Here is an 18158-nt window from a genome sequence, read left to right as displayed (position 1 = left end):
TCTATGTGACGAAGGTTTTATTATAGGAAACAAGTGATTTGAAAATGAGTATTTACGACCTAAAACCATTATTTTAAACCGACCTACAAAATAGAAAGTTGTAGTAGGTGCTGCACATAATTTATCAGGTATGTTTTATTTATCAGGATCGTTCTTTAGAAAGCTTAGTTTGAAATCCACTCTGAGATTATAACATTCTGAGACAATACTGATAGTACTGTTTGTAACACAGGTATATCAAACGTAATGTATTGTTGTAACACAGATATACAAACGTAATGTGTTGTTTGTAACACAAACGTAATGTGTTGTTTCGAGTTATTTTAAAACTGATGGTTAAGTGTGTATGTGCACTCTTCTGTTAAAACCGTCTGATTTCTGCTAAAAGTTTGTCCCAACATATTCTGCGACAGAATACATTTGTAAGAAATACATGAACAATATTTCAGTAAACTTACGTATCATAAACTTCAAAATGGAACATTTATCACTATTGTCACATGTGAGAGTGCCGTATGTTGGGTAATCGCAGTGTGCTCACATGGATAACCTGGCAGTTCTAACAAATATAAACCATACATTTATCACACATATTTTATTAAGTAAATATCGGGAGAGAATCACTTCATCACTGGTGATATAGAACTTAAAATAAAGGTGTATTTGACGTCATACCGTGTTAGATCAATATGCAGTACGTCTACAGAAACATTTAATACATGGTAATGACAAGAAATGGGTCACTGAATTAACGCAACCGAAGCGGATAATGTTTGGGTTATTACAGTTTCCACCTGTGCAATCGGTTACAGTGACACACTAAACCTTCTTTCTGTTTACTTACACGGCTCGTTATTGAATATATCATAACACGGTTATCTTCACACATCAAACGTATAACCATTTTATACACGTGCCAGCTACATCTCATGAGTAACACACATTAAATGTACATCATGTGCATCACTGACATTCTTAAACCTCTTACAATAACGAATTACTTACGAGTGTGATAACAATAATACATACAAAATTATACACTAGGGAAAGAATGGAAATAGATATGTATCTATCTTTTAATATCTGCTTTTAGTGTAGTAACTCGTAAGTAATACAACATGTGCAGAAACAAACAATGTGATAACATCCGTAAACACAAACTAAAATAACTGATTTAAAATAATATTAGTGTGGTCAGTGTAACACAGAAACCATGTTCATCAGAATCTGACGACAAAATATTCGAAAGAAATCTGGACCATAGAATAGTCTTTCATAAATATGAATAGCAACATTAATCATGTTGAACATACAAAACACAAATATTAACCATAATCATGTTGAACATACAAAACACAAATAGTAACCATAATCATGTTGAACATACAAAACACAAATATTAACCACAATCATGTTGAACATACAAAACACAAATATCAACATTAATCATGTTGAACATACAAAACACAAATATTAACATTAGTCATGTTGAACATACAAAACACAAATATTAACCATAATCATGGTAAACATACGAAACACAAATATTAACCATAATCATGTTGAACATACAAAACACAAATATTAACCATAATCATGTTGAACATAGAAAACACAAATATTAACCATAATCATGTTGAACATACAAAACACAAATATTAACCATAATCCTCTTAAACTTACGAAACCTTAATATTATCTACAATCATATTTAACAGAAGAAAAACCCTAATATTAACTACAACCATATTTAACAGAAGAAATACCTTAATATTAACTGTAATCATATTTAACAGAAGAAAAACCCTAATATTAACTGTAATCATATTTAACAGCAGAAAAACCTTAATATTAACTGTAATCATATTTAACAGAAGAAAAACCCTAATATTAACTGTAATCATATTTAACAGAAGAAAAACCTTAATATTAACTGTAATCATATTTAACGGAAGAAATACCTTAATATTAACTGTAATCATATTTAACAGAAGAAAAACCCTAATATTAACTGTAATCATATTTAACAGAAGAAAAACCTTAATATTAACTGCAATCATATTTAACAGAAAAAAACAAATATTAACTATAATCATATTTAACAGAAGAAAAACCCTAATATTAACTATAATCATATTTAACAGAAGAAAAACCCTAATATTAACTGTAATCATATTTAACAGAAGAAAAACCCTAATATTAACTGTAATCGTATTTAACAGAAGAAAAACCCTAATATTAACTGTAATCATATTTAACAGAAGAAAAACCCTAATATTAACTATAATCATATTTAACAGAAAAAACCCTAATATTAACTGTAATCATATTTAACAGAAGAAAAACCCTAATATTAACTGTAATCATATTTAACAGAAGAAAAACCTTAATATTAACTATAATCATATTTAACAGAAGAAAAACCTTAATATTAACTATAATCGTATTTAGCAGAAGAAAAACCCTAATATTAACTATAATCATATTTAACAGAAAAAACCCTAATATTAACTGTAATCATATTTAACAGAAGAAAAACCCTAATATTAACTGTAATCATATTTAACAGAAGAAAAACCTTAATATTAACTATAATCATATTTAACAGAAGAAAAACCTTAATATTAACTATAATCGTATTTAGCAGAAGAAAAACCCTAATATTAACTATAATCATATTTAACAGAAAAAAACCCTAATATTAACTATAATCATATTTAGCAGAAGAAAAACCTTAATATCAACTATGATCATATTTAACAGAAGAAAAACCATAATATTAACTATAATCATATTTAACAGAAAAAAACCCTAATATTAACTATAATCATATTTAACAGAAAAAACACTAATATTAACTATAATCATATTTAACAGAAAAAAACCCTAATATTAACTATAATCATATTTAACAGAAGAAAAACCTTAATATTAACTATAATCATATTTAAAAGAAGAAAAACCTTAATATTAACTATAATCATATTTAACAGAAAAAAACCCTAATATTAACTATAATCATATTTAACAGAAGAAAAACCTTAATATTAACTATAATTATATTTAACAGAAGAAAAACCTTAATATTAACTATAATCATATTTAACAGAACAAAAACGTTAATAATAACTATAATCATATTTAACATAAAAAAACCATAATATTAACTATAGTCATATTTAACAAAAGAAACAACTTAATATTAACTATAATCATATTTAACAGAAGAAAATCCCTAATATTAACTGTATTCATATTTAACAGAAGAAAAACCCTAATATTAACTATAATCATATTTAACAGAAGAAAAACCATAATATTAACTGTAATCATAATTAACAGACGAAAAACCCTAATATTAACTATAATCATATTTAACTGAAGAAAAACCCTAATATTAACTATAATCATATTTAACTGAAGAAAAACCCTAATATTAACTATAATCATATTTAACTGAAGAAAAACCCTAATATTAACTATAATCATATTTAACAGATATTATTCATCCAGGATATTTTTATGACGGACACAATATTTTTTACAAAGTAATAGAAGCCTACATTTATTACATAGATGAGTATAGAAGTCTGTGATAAATTGGTAATTAGATGTGTAATTAGAGAAGCCAGTTTTGAATATTATCGTGTGTTGTGAACTTAAGTAGTGCTGTTGTTACAACGTTATTATTGTGTGTTGTGAACTTAAGTAATGCTGTTGTTACAACGTTATATCGTAAGTCTTCCCGCTTTCTATTGTTGTGAAACTGGATTTGGAACTTATTTTTAAAACGTTGTTTTTATTTGACGTGTAATATAAAACTGTTTTGTTTATTTTTTCAGTACGGTAGCTTCACTGTGACAGCCATGTTGTAGATGACTGATTCGAGAGGTTGTTAGTTCTGTATAAAATTTATCAAACCAATTTTTATATTTTGTCAAATATTGTAATACCAATTTTTAGATTAGTTTATAAATCAATATTATCTCCAAATCAAAGGTAACTAACAACTTATATCAAATGTAAAAAACTTTACGATAATAAATACACTTTTATTATGTTCATAGTCATAAAATTACTGTGCATTGTTTAAACATTTGATGGCTGTTAAAGATGTTTTCGGCCATAAACCAAATAATATCTCAGGATATTATTATATGGCCTCTGTACTACAACATCGTACTAATTTATTTTTTAAATCATCAATATGTAAATCATGTATCAGAAAAATAGCCCCGGCATGGCCAGGTGGATTAAGGCGTTCGACTCATAATCTGAGGGGCGCGAGTTCGAATCCCCATCACACCAAGCATGCTCGCTCTTTCAGCCGTTGGGTTGTTATAATGTGACGGTCAATCCAACTATTCTTTGGTAAAAGAGTAACCCAAGAGTTGGCGGTGGGTGGTGATGACTAGCTGCCTTTTCTCTAGTCTTACATTACTAAGTTATAGATGGCTAGCGCAGATAGCCCTCGTGCAGTTTTACGCGAAATTAAAAAAACAAACAAACAGATACCACATTTATCCTAGTCCAACGTGATGAACAGAATCCAGGAAAGTCCAAAAACCACCTACAAACACCTATACTGTTTTTTCACAAGAACCGTGTCCTCATCATCACAGTTTTCTGGTGACGGTTTCTGAGTCAAAAAACGACGTTGGAGATTTTTATTGATGTCTTTTAAAGACTGTCATTTCGATACATTTGTTCGACCGCTACTTTCAGCTTATCGTATTGAAATATCGATGTTTCACACTCAGTTTTTCTCCCTAAGAAAATACTTTTAACGTGTAACTGAGAAAAAGGTTTGTATGCACGAGCTTCAGACGGTTCCATTGATTCATTGTTTCTTAAAAACTCGACTTTCACAGATGAAATCTGATTTCTTGCGACTGAAACAGTTAAAAGATAAATGAAATATTTTGATATGTAACAACAACTCTGTTTGACAACACTGCTCGTTTCTTATATCAATACAGCATATACTGATACACACAGTATTACTGATTGAATCATTCATTTTTTATTTGTGTTTCTCATACTAAATAATACTTGGTACTGGAATCATAGCAACCAAACCTTGGTAAAATAGCACGCATTTCATTACTGAGAATCTAACGTGTATATTAAGGGTGAGAAACGAACGTGTAATCTAATGTTGAGAAATTTATATTCACTTTAATTGCCAGAAACGAACTTGTACAGCGACAGTCAGGAAGTAAGTCCCGTTTTAATGTTGACAAAAATAACCTTCAATAGAACAGTTATAAAGGAGTAACACAAATTTCAATTCTAAAAAAAGAAATTTTGAAAAATGTCTTTCGAGAGGTAGAAACTTGAGGTATCTAATACGGTAAATGTAAGCCCTTTTATACCTAAGAAACCGCCGAGCATTTGGACTCTGACGCATTACAAACCTGAGAAATTGAATCGAATTTCTACACCAGAAAAGTAAATCTCATATTTGATGTTGAAAGCTCAATAACACATTCCAGCATGAGAGGTAAATAACTCGCATTTCAATGTTGAGAAAACATCAAATACACGTTCTGATTCAACAAGAAAATATAACTCACTTTAATACCAAGAGAAAATAAATAAATATTGTAATGATACTTAATACGTAAAATATATTCAGTTCCAGAAAGTACATAATTAAATACACATAGAAAAACTTATTTAATACACAAAAAACTAACATGTATTTAATACACACAAAAAGGTAACACACATATAATACACAGCAAAAGGTAACATGTATTTAATACACAGAAAAAGGGAAAATGTATTTAATACACAGAAAAAGGTAACGTATTTAATAACAGAAAAAGGTGACATGTATTTAATACACAGAAAAAGTGACATGTATTTAATACACAGAGGAAGATGACATGTATTTAATACATACAAAAAGGTAATATGTATTTAATACACACAAAAAGTTGACATGTATTTAATAAACAGAAAAAGGTAACGTGTTTAATACACACAAAAAGGTAACATGTACTTAATACACAGAAAAAGGTGAAAGGTATTTAATACACAGAAAAAGGTGATATGTATTTAATACACAAAAAAAGGTGACATTTATTTAATAAACAGAAAAAGGTGACGTGTTCAATACACAGAAAAAGATGACATGTATTTAATACACAGAAAAAGGGAACATGTATTTAATACACAGAAAAAGGGAACATGTATTTAATACACAGAAAGAGAGAACATGTATTTAATACACAGAAAGAGGTAGCGTATTTAATAAACAGGAAAAGGTGACATGAATTCAATAAACAGAAAAAGGTGACACGTATTTAATACACACAAAAAGGTAACATGTATTTAATACACACTAAAAGGTGACATGTATTTAATACACACAAAAAGGTCACATGTATTTAATACACAGCAAAAAATAACATGTATTTAATACACAGAAAAAAGTGACATGTATTTAATACACAGAAAGAGATAACATGTATTTAATACACCCAAAAAAGTAACAAGCATTTAATACAACCGTAAAAATAAAGTAACATGTATTTAATACACAGAAAAAAGGTAACTTATTTAATACACAAAAAAAGTAACATGTATTTAATATACACAAAAAGGTAAAATGTATATAACACACAGAAGAAGGTGGCATGTATTTAACACACAGAAAAAGGTGACATGTATTCAGTACACAGAAAAAAGTGACATGTATTCAGTACACAGAAAAAAGTGACATGTATTTAATAAACAGAAAAAATGACATGTATTTAATAAACAGAAAAAGGTGACACATATTTAATACACAAAAAAAAGGTAACATGTATTTAATACACACTAAAAGGTGACATGTATTTAATACACACAAAAAGGGAAAATGTATTTAATACACACAAAAAGGGAAAATGTATTTAATACACACAAAAAGTAACATGTATTTAATACACAGAAAAAGGTAACGTATTTAATAACAGAAAAAGGTGACATGTATTTAATACACAGAAAAAAGTGACATGTATTTAATACACAGAAAAATCGTGACGATGTTAATAATACAGAAAAAAGGTGACATGTATTTAATAATACAAAAAGATTGACATGTATTTAATAAACAGAAAAAGGTAACATGTGTTCAATACACAGAAAAAGATGACATGTATTTAATACACAGAAAAAGGTGACATGTATTTAATACACAGAAAAAGGTGACATGTATTTAATACACACAAAAAGGTGACATGTATTTAATAAACAGAAAAAAGTAACATGTATTTAATATACACAAAAAGTTAACATGTATTTAATACACAGCAAAAAATAACATGTATTTAATACACAGCAAAAAAAATTCTTGTATTTAATACACAGAAAAGGTGAGATGTATTTAATATACACAAAAAGGCGACATGTGTTTAATACACAGAAAAAGGTGACATGTATTTAATACACACAAAAAAGTAACAAGTACTTAATACACCGTAAAAGGTAACATGTATTTAATACACAGAAAAAGGTAAATTTATTTAATACACACAAAAAGTAACGTATTTAATACACAGGAAAAGGTGACATGAATTTAATAAACAGAAAAGGTGACATGCATTTAATACACACAAAAAGGTGACATGTATTTAATAAACAGAAAAAGGTAACATGTGTTCAATACACAGAAAAAGATTACATGTATTTAATACACAGAAAAGATTGACATGTATTTAATACACAGAAAAAGATTGATTGACATGTATTTAATACACACAAAAAGGTGACATGTATTTAATAAACAGAAAAAAGTAACATGTATTTAATATACACAAAAAAGTAACATGTATTTAATACACAGCAAAAAATAACTTGTATTTAATACACAGAAAAGGTGAGATGTATTTAATATACACAAAAAGGCGACATGTGTTTAATACACAGAAAAAGGTGACATGTATTTAATACACAGCAAAAAGTAACATGTATGTAATACACAGCAGGTAAAAAGGTAACATGTATTTAATACACACAAAAAGGTAACATGTATTTAATACACAGAAAAAGGTAACATGCATTTAATACACACAAAAAGGTAACATATATTTAATACACAGAAAAAGTTACATGTATTTAATACACAGCAAAAGGTGACATGTATTTAATACACAGAAAAAGGTGACATGTATTTAATACACAGAAAAAGGGAACATGTATTTAATACACAGAAAAAGGTAACACGTATTTAATACACACAAAGAGTAACATGTATTTAATACACAGAGGAATGTTATGTGTATTTTTACGCTAATTATTGAAGTTTAAAATAACTTAAATCCTCTTTTCTGTCCAAAGTTCTTCAGTTGTAAGATAATAAACAGTAAATTTAGAGTTAGTGCATTCAGTGAACGTAACTAAAATTTATCATAACTCCATATGTCCACTAGTTTCATTCAGACTCTGCTATTGTATGTTATAATATTCTTGAAACTCTTATAAAACACCTAAAACACTAAGAGGGAGGCGAGCCACAAACATCCGGATTACCTAACGGATTGGCCAACCTGGTTCATACTGAAATTGTTTTATCCCTGCTGGTAGTGTTGTAAAGTGTACTTAATATTAACTCTCACTTATAGCGATCTAACACCCTTAAAACTGTCGCTGATCAGATAATAAACACTTTACATTAAAACATAACCTAACAACCTGAGGTTAAGCAGTTTTATATTCTTGTAATAAAATACAAAGAGAAAATAATAAATATTTATTGTAAAACATTCATCAATCTTTACGATGCACCGGAGGGAAAATACACGCACTTCAGATAAACACACAGTTCGATACAACGTATTGATTTCAGCACTGAGAATGACAAACACATTAAAATGCTTGTAAATACTGGTGATAACTTATAACAGAAGACCACAATGGTCTGCTTCAGTGTTGAGCTGATTGCTTCTTGCATGAATTAACCAAGGCTACCACTAATCATGGATCATGTGTGTTCCTTGTTAAACAGCGAGTTATGCAACTGTTTCTTACATAAATTAATTTAAATTTATCTGTTCTTAAACATAAAGAAACACAAGTGATTAACTTCGTTATGCTTACCACAGGGATCGGTCTTCGTTACAATACCTCAAGTTGACTGATGAGACACGAGATGGTTGGAAAATCTTTGATTAACATATTATTAAGATTCATATGAGAGATATTAGTTACTTTGTACTTTATATATGTGAAAGAAAATATAGAAGGAATTTACAGAGCACCAGTGTTAAGACAGCATTTACAACACGTTGCAGATACATTTTTTAAACAACCAAATTCATATATTTGGATATTTTTACATTCACAACAGGCTACAAATAGATTTTTTAAACAACCAAATTTATATATTTGGATATGTTTAAATTTACCTTGATATGAATCAGAAATCGACTAAAGAAACGCGAAACAAAGAAACAATAACTCAGTAATTTGCGTGATATTTAGCACCTCTTAGGCCTCTATTGGTTTCTAATGGTTCATCTTATTCCTGGTTTTAAAGTGTCGTCTGACATGTTATATATAGATGGCGCTTCATGGAATCTTTCCTACTTAGCACCCAGTCCAGATGATCACTTCCGGTACTGAACTAAAGATTATTGGTTTGTGGTTCGTGAGATATAGATTTGAAATGATATTTGCACACGACTCTGAATTTTTAAATCGAAATTGAGTAAATTATGAAGCACGTAAAAACATTAACGAGTTTTATAGTTTATATAATTTAGTTAGTAATATTTAGGCTGAGATGGACATTTAAAAAAATGTTATATGCATCGATACCTTGGATAATTCTAAAATACGCAATGTATTTAAGAGACAAAGTTTCGTAAGTAAATATAGGAAATTCAATAATAGTATTCTATTGTCTGTAAGACAAGTTTTAAAAACCCTGTTTAACAGGTTGAGAGATGGACCATCGGTATATTTACGGATTTACAAGGTCGAGGGTTATATTATTTATGGATGGCAAAGTGTAGCTGTGTAAGAACACCGTCTGTTTAGCAATGATATTTAACAGATTTTGTAAGATATCCATTAAGAGGTTTATTTAAAAACCAAACTGATGTGTTTATAAAACAGTTAAATATAGATAACAAACAACTGAAGGGTGAAATACTTGGGGATAATTGTAATGTTAAAGAATTTCTCGGTCATCCCTTGCTTGTTTGCTTGATTTTTGAATTTAGAGCAAAGCTACACGAGGGCGTTAGTTGTCCTTAATATAGCAGTGTAAGACTAGGAGGAAGGCAGCTAGTCATCACCGCACACCACAAACTCTTGGGCTACTCTCTTACCAACGAATAGTAGGATTGACCGTAATATTATAACGCCTCCCCCCGGCTAAAAGGGCGAGCATGTTCGGTACAATGGGGATTCGAACCCGCTACTTGTTGGTCGTATAGGACAATGAAAATGTGTAGATTTATTCCTATTCGATCTATTCCAACTTAAGTATACATTTTCTTCATGAATATGTGAAAAGATAGAACCTATATGAGTACTATATGTATATTTATCCATGAATACCTGAGAAGTGTGTACGCATATAAGTGGGTAATATGAGCAAGTGTATGTATTTACTTGCATACACACACACACTCACATGTATTACTCATAGTTACATACGTACATACAAATGTTCGGATATTCATGGATAAATGTATACACTGATACTTATAGTACTAGTATGTAAATGTTTATAGATGTATTCATAAATACCTGAGAAGTGTGTATGTAGCAAAGTATATGTATGCATGTATGTGAGTAGCTGAAACGTATATATGTACGCACATAAACACCAGAACTGTATGCACGTGTGTACATATTTATCTACGAATAATTATATGTACATATGCAACAGAACTATATATGTAAGTGTGTATATATTTATCTATTAATATGTGAAAAGTCTATACATGTGAGTATTATATATACGAATGTATATGTATATGAACACTTGAAAATAAGGTACACACACATGATGTATAGAAGAGTGTGCCATACGTAGGTATGTATTTATCAACTAATATATGAAACGTATGTATGTTTACAGGAATGAGTAACATATATACGTGTATATATACTCTTAAAAAAACACGCAAAAAAGATATTTTTGTTATTTTAAAGAGAAATATATGTAATAACGTTACAAGCTCAGAGTTTGTGATGTTACACGTGTTAAGGCACTGATTGTCAGACCAAAATGACAATAAAAGTTGTGCACTTTGAAAACGGAGGAAAACATCGGATTTTTCGCCAAAACGCATGCGTGTCCAATAAATTTGTTTGAGAGATCTGCACGTTCTGCAAGTGCAACATGTGCAAAATCCCTGTAAAAGTGACGGGTTCTCGGTTTCCATAGCTCAGTGTTAAGCCACCGACAGTTACGCTAAGACTGACTGAAGCACAACGCAACAACGCCATTGGTCGCTTGGAAGCAGGCGAATCTCGATCAGATGTTGCCAGAGCTGTGAATGTCCACCCAAGCACCATCACAAGGCTATGGAATCGTCACCAACAACATGGATCAACTCGTGACCGTCCACGATCTGGCAGACCTCGTGTGACCACGCCCGCACAAGATCGCTACATCCGGTTACGTCACCTTCGAGATAGGACCACCACTGCGACATCTACTGCCTCAACCATACCAGGGATGCGTAGGATCAGACCGTACGCAACCGTCGACGAGATTCTCAGGCCCCATGTGCAACCCATCATGGTGAACGTCAACGACGTTTTTCAACATGACAACGCCCGTCCTCACACAGCCCGACTCACCACTGTCTTCTTGAGACACCACAACATCAACGCTCTTCCCTGGCCCTCCAGATCACCAGATTTAAACCCCATCGAACATCTTCGGGACGAGTTGGACCGACGTCTGCGACGGCGACAACCTCAACCGCAGACTCTACCTCAGCTTGCAGCAGCTTTGCAGGCTGAGTGGACAGCCACTCCACAGGATGTGATTTGTCATATCATCGCTTCCATGAGCAGGAGATGCCAAGCAGTTACTGATGCTCACGGGGGGCATACTCGTTATTGACGTTGAGTGACATTAAACTTCACCTAGTGAGCGTGGACTTCGCCTTTGCAACTTTGGATGTTCAGCAGCGAATGTGCAAAGTTTCACACATGTCATACAGAACTACCCGGAATAAACTTGTTAACAATTTGTCTCATATTTTGCCTTTTGCGTTTCTTTTTTTGAAGAGTGTATATTTGTTCATGAACACCTTAAATTAGGATGTATATTTGTGTTAGTAGTACACGTATTTGTGTGTATATTTAACTATGAATACGTAACACGTGGCAGTACACGAGTTTGATTACCATGTACGTGTGTAAATATCTTTCAATGTTAACTATATAGAATTGATAAGGTATTAATTAACTCAGTAACAAATACAGTTAACTAAACACACTGATTTTACGTTTGTTTTAATAACAAACTTGTAAGTCAATGTAAGACAGGTCTGTAGTTAAAATATAACGGTAAAACTATTCTACAATAGAGACTATTTTGGTAAGAAACTGTTATCCAACAATGTTGTATAGTCAGCAAAACGTAATGAGTTTTTTTATCACCAGTCAAAGTAAATGTTTCTAAAAAAAGAGCTTTCGCAGTCGGTAAACGAAAGAGATTGCTATTCAAAATTTTTAAATCATTCTCTTATCAATGAATACCTTGGCAAATACAAATTTATTGGTCGATAGCCAATAAACTCGTGAGCTTGCATACTTTTCAGTTTACCAATCAAAACGTTGAAACCTAATTTACTAAACTGATAGTTCCTGAACCTTGAACTACGAGTTCTTTTATTTAAAATGTAAAGGAATATTGTCAGTATTACCAGTATATTCGTTTTAAACATGACACACTAATAGTTAATGTTTATTTCACGTAACGTGCTTATTTTTATAAGATATCAATTAAATGTTTGTAAGGTCACAGGTTGCGGAGATAACAGTAAAAAGAGGACGGTGTGTTAACTGTTCTAATAATATTTTAGAGATGAACATTTAGAAACTCTCGAGAGGACTAAACCTAAGATTTGAATAATACATTTCTTTACTAAACAAAAACATTTAAAAGTTCAGCAGATCACTATATCTGAGCTTGTAATAAAACACTGTTTGTCAATCATATTCAGCCAATTGAGAGCACCGATAGCACAGACTAACGTTTACTCTGTTAGTAGTATAATACAGTTAAACTGATAGTATTATATTACAGTTAAACTAACAATGATACAACACAGTTAAACTTATAGTGATACAACACAGTTAAACTGTTAGCAATATAATACAGTTAACCTGTTAATAATATGACACATTTAAACTGTTAGTAATATAATACAGTTAAACTATTAGCAATATAACACGTTAAACTATTAGCAATATAATTAAGCTGTTAGTAAATAACACAGTTAAGTTGTTAGTAAATAACACAGTTAAGCTATTAGTAATATAATACACTTAAACTGTTAGTAATATAATACAGTTAAACTGTTAGTAGTATAACACAGTTAAACTGTTAGTAATATACTACAGTTAAACTATTAATAATATAACATAGTTACACTGTTACTAATAATAATACAGTTAAACCGTTAGTAATATAATAGAGTTAAACAGTTAGTGAATAACACAGTTAAACTGTTATTAATATAATACAGTTAAGCTGTTAGTAATATAATACAGTTAAACTGTTAACAATATAACACAGTTAAACTGTTAGGAATATAACACAGTTAAACTGTTAGGAATATAACACAGTTAAACTGTTAGTAATATACTACAGTTAAACTATTAATCCTATAACATAGTTAAACTGTTACTAATAATAATACAGTTAAACCGTCAGTAATATAATACAATTAAACTGTTAGTGAATAACACAGTTAAACTGTTAGTAATATAACACAGTTAAACTGTTAACAATATAACACATTAAACTATTAACAATATAACACAGTTAAACTGTTAGTAATATAATACAGTTAAGCTGTTAGTAATATAATACACTTAAACTGTTAGTAATATACTACAGTTAAGCTGTTAGTTATATAACACAGTTAAACTGTTAGTATTATACTACAGTTAAACTATTAATAATATAACATAGTTACACTGTTACTAATAATAATACAGTTAAACCATTAGTAATACAATATAGGTAAACAGTTAGTAATATAATATAGTTAAACAGTTAGTAATATAATACAGTTAAGCTGTTAATAATATAATACAGTTAAGCTGTTAGTAATATAATACAGTTAAACTGTTAGCAATATAACATAGTTAAACTGTTAGTAATATAATACAGTTAAACTGTTAGTAATATAATACAGTTAAACTGTTAGTAATATAACACAGTTAAACTGTTAGTATTATACTGCAGTTAAACCGTTAGTAATATAATACAGTTAAACTGTTAGTGAATAACACAGTTAAACTGTTAGTAATATAATACAGTTAAACTGTTAGTAACATAATACATTTAAACTATTAGCAATATAACACAGTTAAACTGTTAGTAATATAATGCAGTTAAACTATTTGTAATATAATTCATTGAAACTATTAACAATATAACACATTTAAACTATTAACAATATAACACAGTTAAACTGTTAGTAATATAATGCAGTTAAACTGTTAGTATTATAATACATTTAAACTATTAGCAATGTAACACAGTTAAACTGTTAGCAATATAACACAGTTAAACTGTTAGCAATATAACACAGTTAAACTGTTAGTAATATAATACAGTTAAACTATTTGTTATATAATAGAGTTAAACCGATAGTAATATAATACAGTTAAGCTGTTAGTAATATAACACAGTTACACTGTTACTAATATAATACAGTTAAACTGTTAGTAATATAATACAGTTAAGCTGTTAGTAATATAACACAGTTACACTGTTACTAATATAATACAGTTAAACTGTTAGTAATATAATACAGTTAAGCTGTTAGTAACATAACACAGTTACACTGTTACTAATATAATACAGTTAAACTGTTAGTAATATAATACAGTTAAGCTGTTAGTATTATAACACAGTTACACTGTTACTAATATAATACAGTTAAACTGTTAGTAATATAATACAGTTAACTTGCTGGTAATACAGTAGTTGAACTGTTAGTATGAAAACACAGTTAACCTTTGTGATATAACGCAGTTAAATGGTTACTTATATAGTGCAGTTAAATTGTTAATAATATAGAAAAAATGTTTATACTGCAATTAAGACACATAATAATATACAGTGCAAGTAATGTGCCAATAATATTGTGAAATAAAACTATAATTCTATTTATGAAGATTATTTGAACTTTAGAATAATAATAGAACGTCTTCTATTTAATATAATTCTGACTTTGTAAATTAGTAATATACGTATTATTATATTTAATATAATTCTGACTTTGTAAATTAGTAATATACGCTACTTACCGATCTTAAATGAAACCCATTAGTAATATACGCTACTTACCGATCTTAAATGAAACCCATTAGTAATATACGCTACTTACCGATCTTAAATGAAACCCCACTGATATTCACGACTTGTGTTGTTGACAGTAGCAGTACACTAGAAACTGCTTGGTAAAAGTTAAAGGTTATCATATCTTTATAAATATGAAACGAACTACAACTGATTGTGGGTGAGTAAATCTCTATGAAATAAAGTCACAATTTGAAGTGTGACGATTATTGGAGGGTCAGTATTCCTACTCTCCAATCAAGATATAGTTCCTAACTTTGAATTAAAACTTCGTAAGAAATACCGCGAGCCAGTCTGCACAGAACTCAACAACAAGCAACCCTTGTCTTTAACATAACCACAATGTAATGATACCATTGTCACGAGTAGCCCATCCTAAGTCTCTCGCCACTTACAACACGTAAATGAAACTAGTGAGACCTTAGTTCGTCGTTACTGGCTCTGACGTAACGACTCCTGCCGCCAGAGGGCTGCAACATCTTTCGACAACGATTTTTTCTGTGTTTTGCACACTTCCCTAATTTGGTTTGTTATCGGGTGTTCAACATTCAAAGGTGTATTTTTCGTTTATTACATTCGATAATTATAATCGCATCATAATATTTTTATCTTGATAATTAGTAAGTTTTCAAATATTTAAAGAGGTAACTTGTGACGAATCTAAAAATTGAAGAGAGCTAAATTCATTTCGTATGTTAATACACTACTGCTAACTTTATTTATATACAAGCCTAAAACAGAGTACAGTCAGGAAGTTCAGAGAAATAAACTGATTTGTTCTTCACATGGAGTGGACTTTCCGTTATGTTGATTTATAAAAAATAAATCATCCAACAGAAAAACAAACATTAGAAAACTAAGTTAATGTTATGGTTAAATTTTAAAAAACAAGTACTTGTTTTTGTTTTGTTTTCTTTTAATTTCGCGCAAAGCTACACAAATGTTATCTGCGCTAGCCGTCCCTAATTTAGTAATGTAAGACTAGAAGTAAGGCAGCTAGTTATCAACACCCACCGCCAACTCTTGGGCTACTCTTTTACCAACGAATAGTAAGATTGTTCGTCACGTTATAACGCCCCTACGATTGAAAGGGTGAGCATGTTTGGTGCGACGGGGATTCGAACCCGCCTTAATCACCTGACCATGTCGGGCTAAGCTATTATGTTCTTATTCTTTCTAATATAAATATTAAAAGAACAGAAGCCTGCGAATTTGAACCTCATAAAAGCTGTTTTGGTTTTAATGACGGATTGTTTTATTTTTACATATTGGGAAGAAAACAGAAACTCCCACGTTAATTCAGTTTATCACACATACAACATAGTACGTTTAGATCATATAAGCAATCTCTTGTTGCTATAGCGACGAGTGAATAACATTGAAAAGAAACAAATATTATTAAACTTCACATACAAACAACTACTATACAGAAACGACACGTCATGCGGCCTGTTAACCTGTTATATACTAGCGGTGTTTCTGTCGTGGGTTTTAGAACGATCGATAAGATACACGTTGCGATTGGTCCAGAGAAATCTATAGCCAGTGGTTGTCAACATTTTCAGCATAAGAAAATGTGACCAGTTTTCAATGAAAATAATATACTTATGTAAAAATACATATGATGTTTTGTGCAAATTCTGCACGTGATGGAAAAAATATGGATATCTTTTTTGGACTCAGCATACAGGAATTACGTCAGGACAATAACATCTTTGCTGGCTCGTGCTATTGGTTTCTTGCTTAACAAATGACTTCTTCTCTAATCTATAGTTCCTGTCGTATATGAAAGATGTAACCTCTAGATATTGTTTCACTGAATGGACCTCAGCCATTATTTCGGTTCATCTGTAAATTTAAAAACTTAAAATGTTAAAATCCAGGGTTCTTTTCCTGGTAGTATAAAGTGCGGATAACCCATTGTGTAGCTTTGTGCTAAAAACAAGGAAACATCAGATCCTGGACATGGAGCTTCGATAATTATAGAAATATAACACGTTTAAAGGGTAATAGAATATTACACGGAATATTGAGAAGTCTTATCTTATCTTATCTCTTTATCCCGATATTTTATATATTTATTTAATGCAATTTCTTACCTATACTTGTAAAATTAGTATCCGTGTAATTCACACAAATATACATTGAGATAATACTCGTATTATCCAAACAGGGCGTTATAACAGTAATTAAAATGTTAGAAAATTGGTTATTAATTGGTGTTCATAGACAAACTTATTAATATTAATTAAATGACACAGTATTAATACTGGAATAATATTATCAAAAACAACTGTTTTCATTATATATGTCTGTTTGTAATAAAAGTGCAATAGAATAAAAAGATGTCGATTTTTCCTGCTGTTTGAACTTCGCGCAAACCTACACGAGAGCTATCTGCGCCACCCGTCCCTAATTTACAAGTTTGAGACTAGAAGAAAGGCTAGTCATCACCACCCACCGCGAACTCTTGGACTCCTCTTTTACCAACGAATACTGGGGTTGACAGTCACATTATAACGTTCCTATGGCTGGAAGGGCGAACATGTTTGGTGTGAGAGGGATTCAAACCCGCAATCTTCATATTTTGAATCGAATACCT

At 30.2% G+C, this 18158-nt stretch overlaps 1 protein-coding gene across 3 annotated transcripts in view; it reads right to left on the bottom strand.

Annotated features, from left to right (window-relative positions):
* Window positions 1-15982, bottom strand: part of LOC143250213 (glutamate receptor ionotropic, kainate 1-like) — a 60496-nt gene extending 44514 nt beyond the window's left edge. For all 3 annotated transcript variants that reach the window (XM_076500696.1, XM_076500697.1, XM_076500698.1), the window contains exon 1: window positions 15585-15982. In XM_076500696.1, the coding sequence (XP_076356811.1) occupies window positions 15585-15678 (94 nt within the window). In that variant the 5' untranslated portion in view covers window positions 15679-15982. The remainder of the gene's footprint in view (window positions 1-15584) is intronic.
* Window positions 15983-18158: the final 2176 nt, after the last annotated feature.

Source organism: Tachypleus tridentatus, chromosome 5 (genome assembly GCF_004210375.1).
Source record: "Tachypleus tridentatus isolate NWPU-2018 chromosome 5, ASM421037v1, whole genome shotgun sequence".
In the NCBI taxonomy this organism is placed as follows: domain Eukaryota; kingdom Metazoa; phylum Arthropoda; class Merostomata; order Xiphosura; family Limulidae; genus Tachypleus; species Tachypleus tridentatus.
The sequence above is the reverse complement of the archived record's forward strand: the minus strand, read 5'-3'. Positions and strand labels throughout refer to the sequence as shown.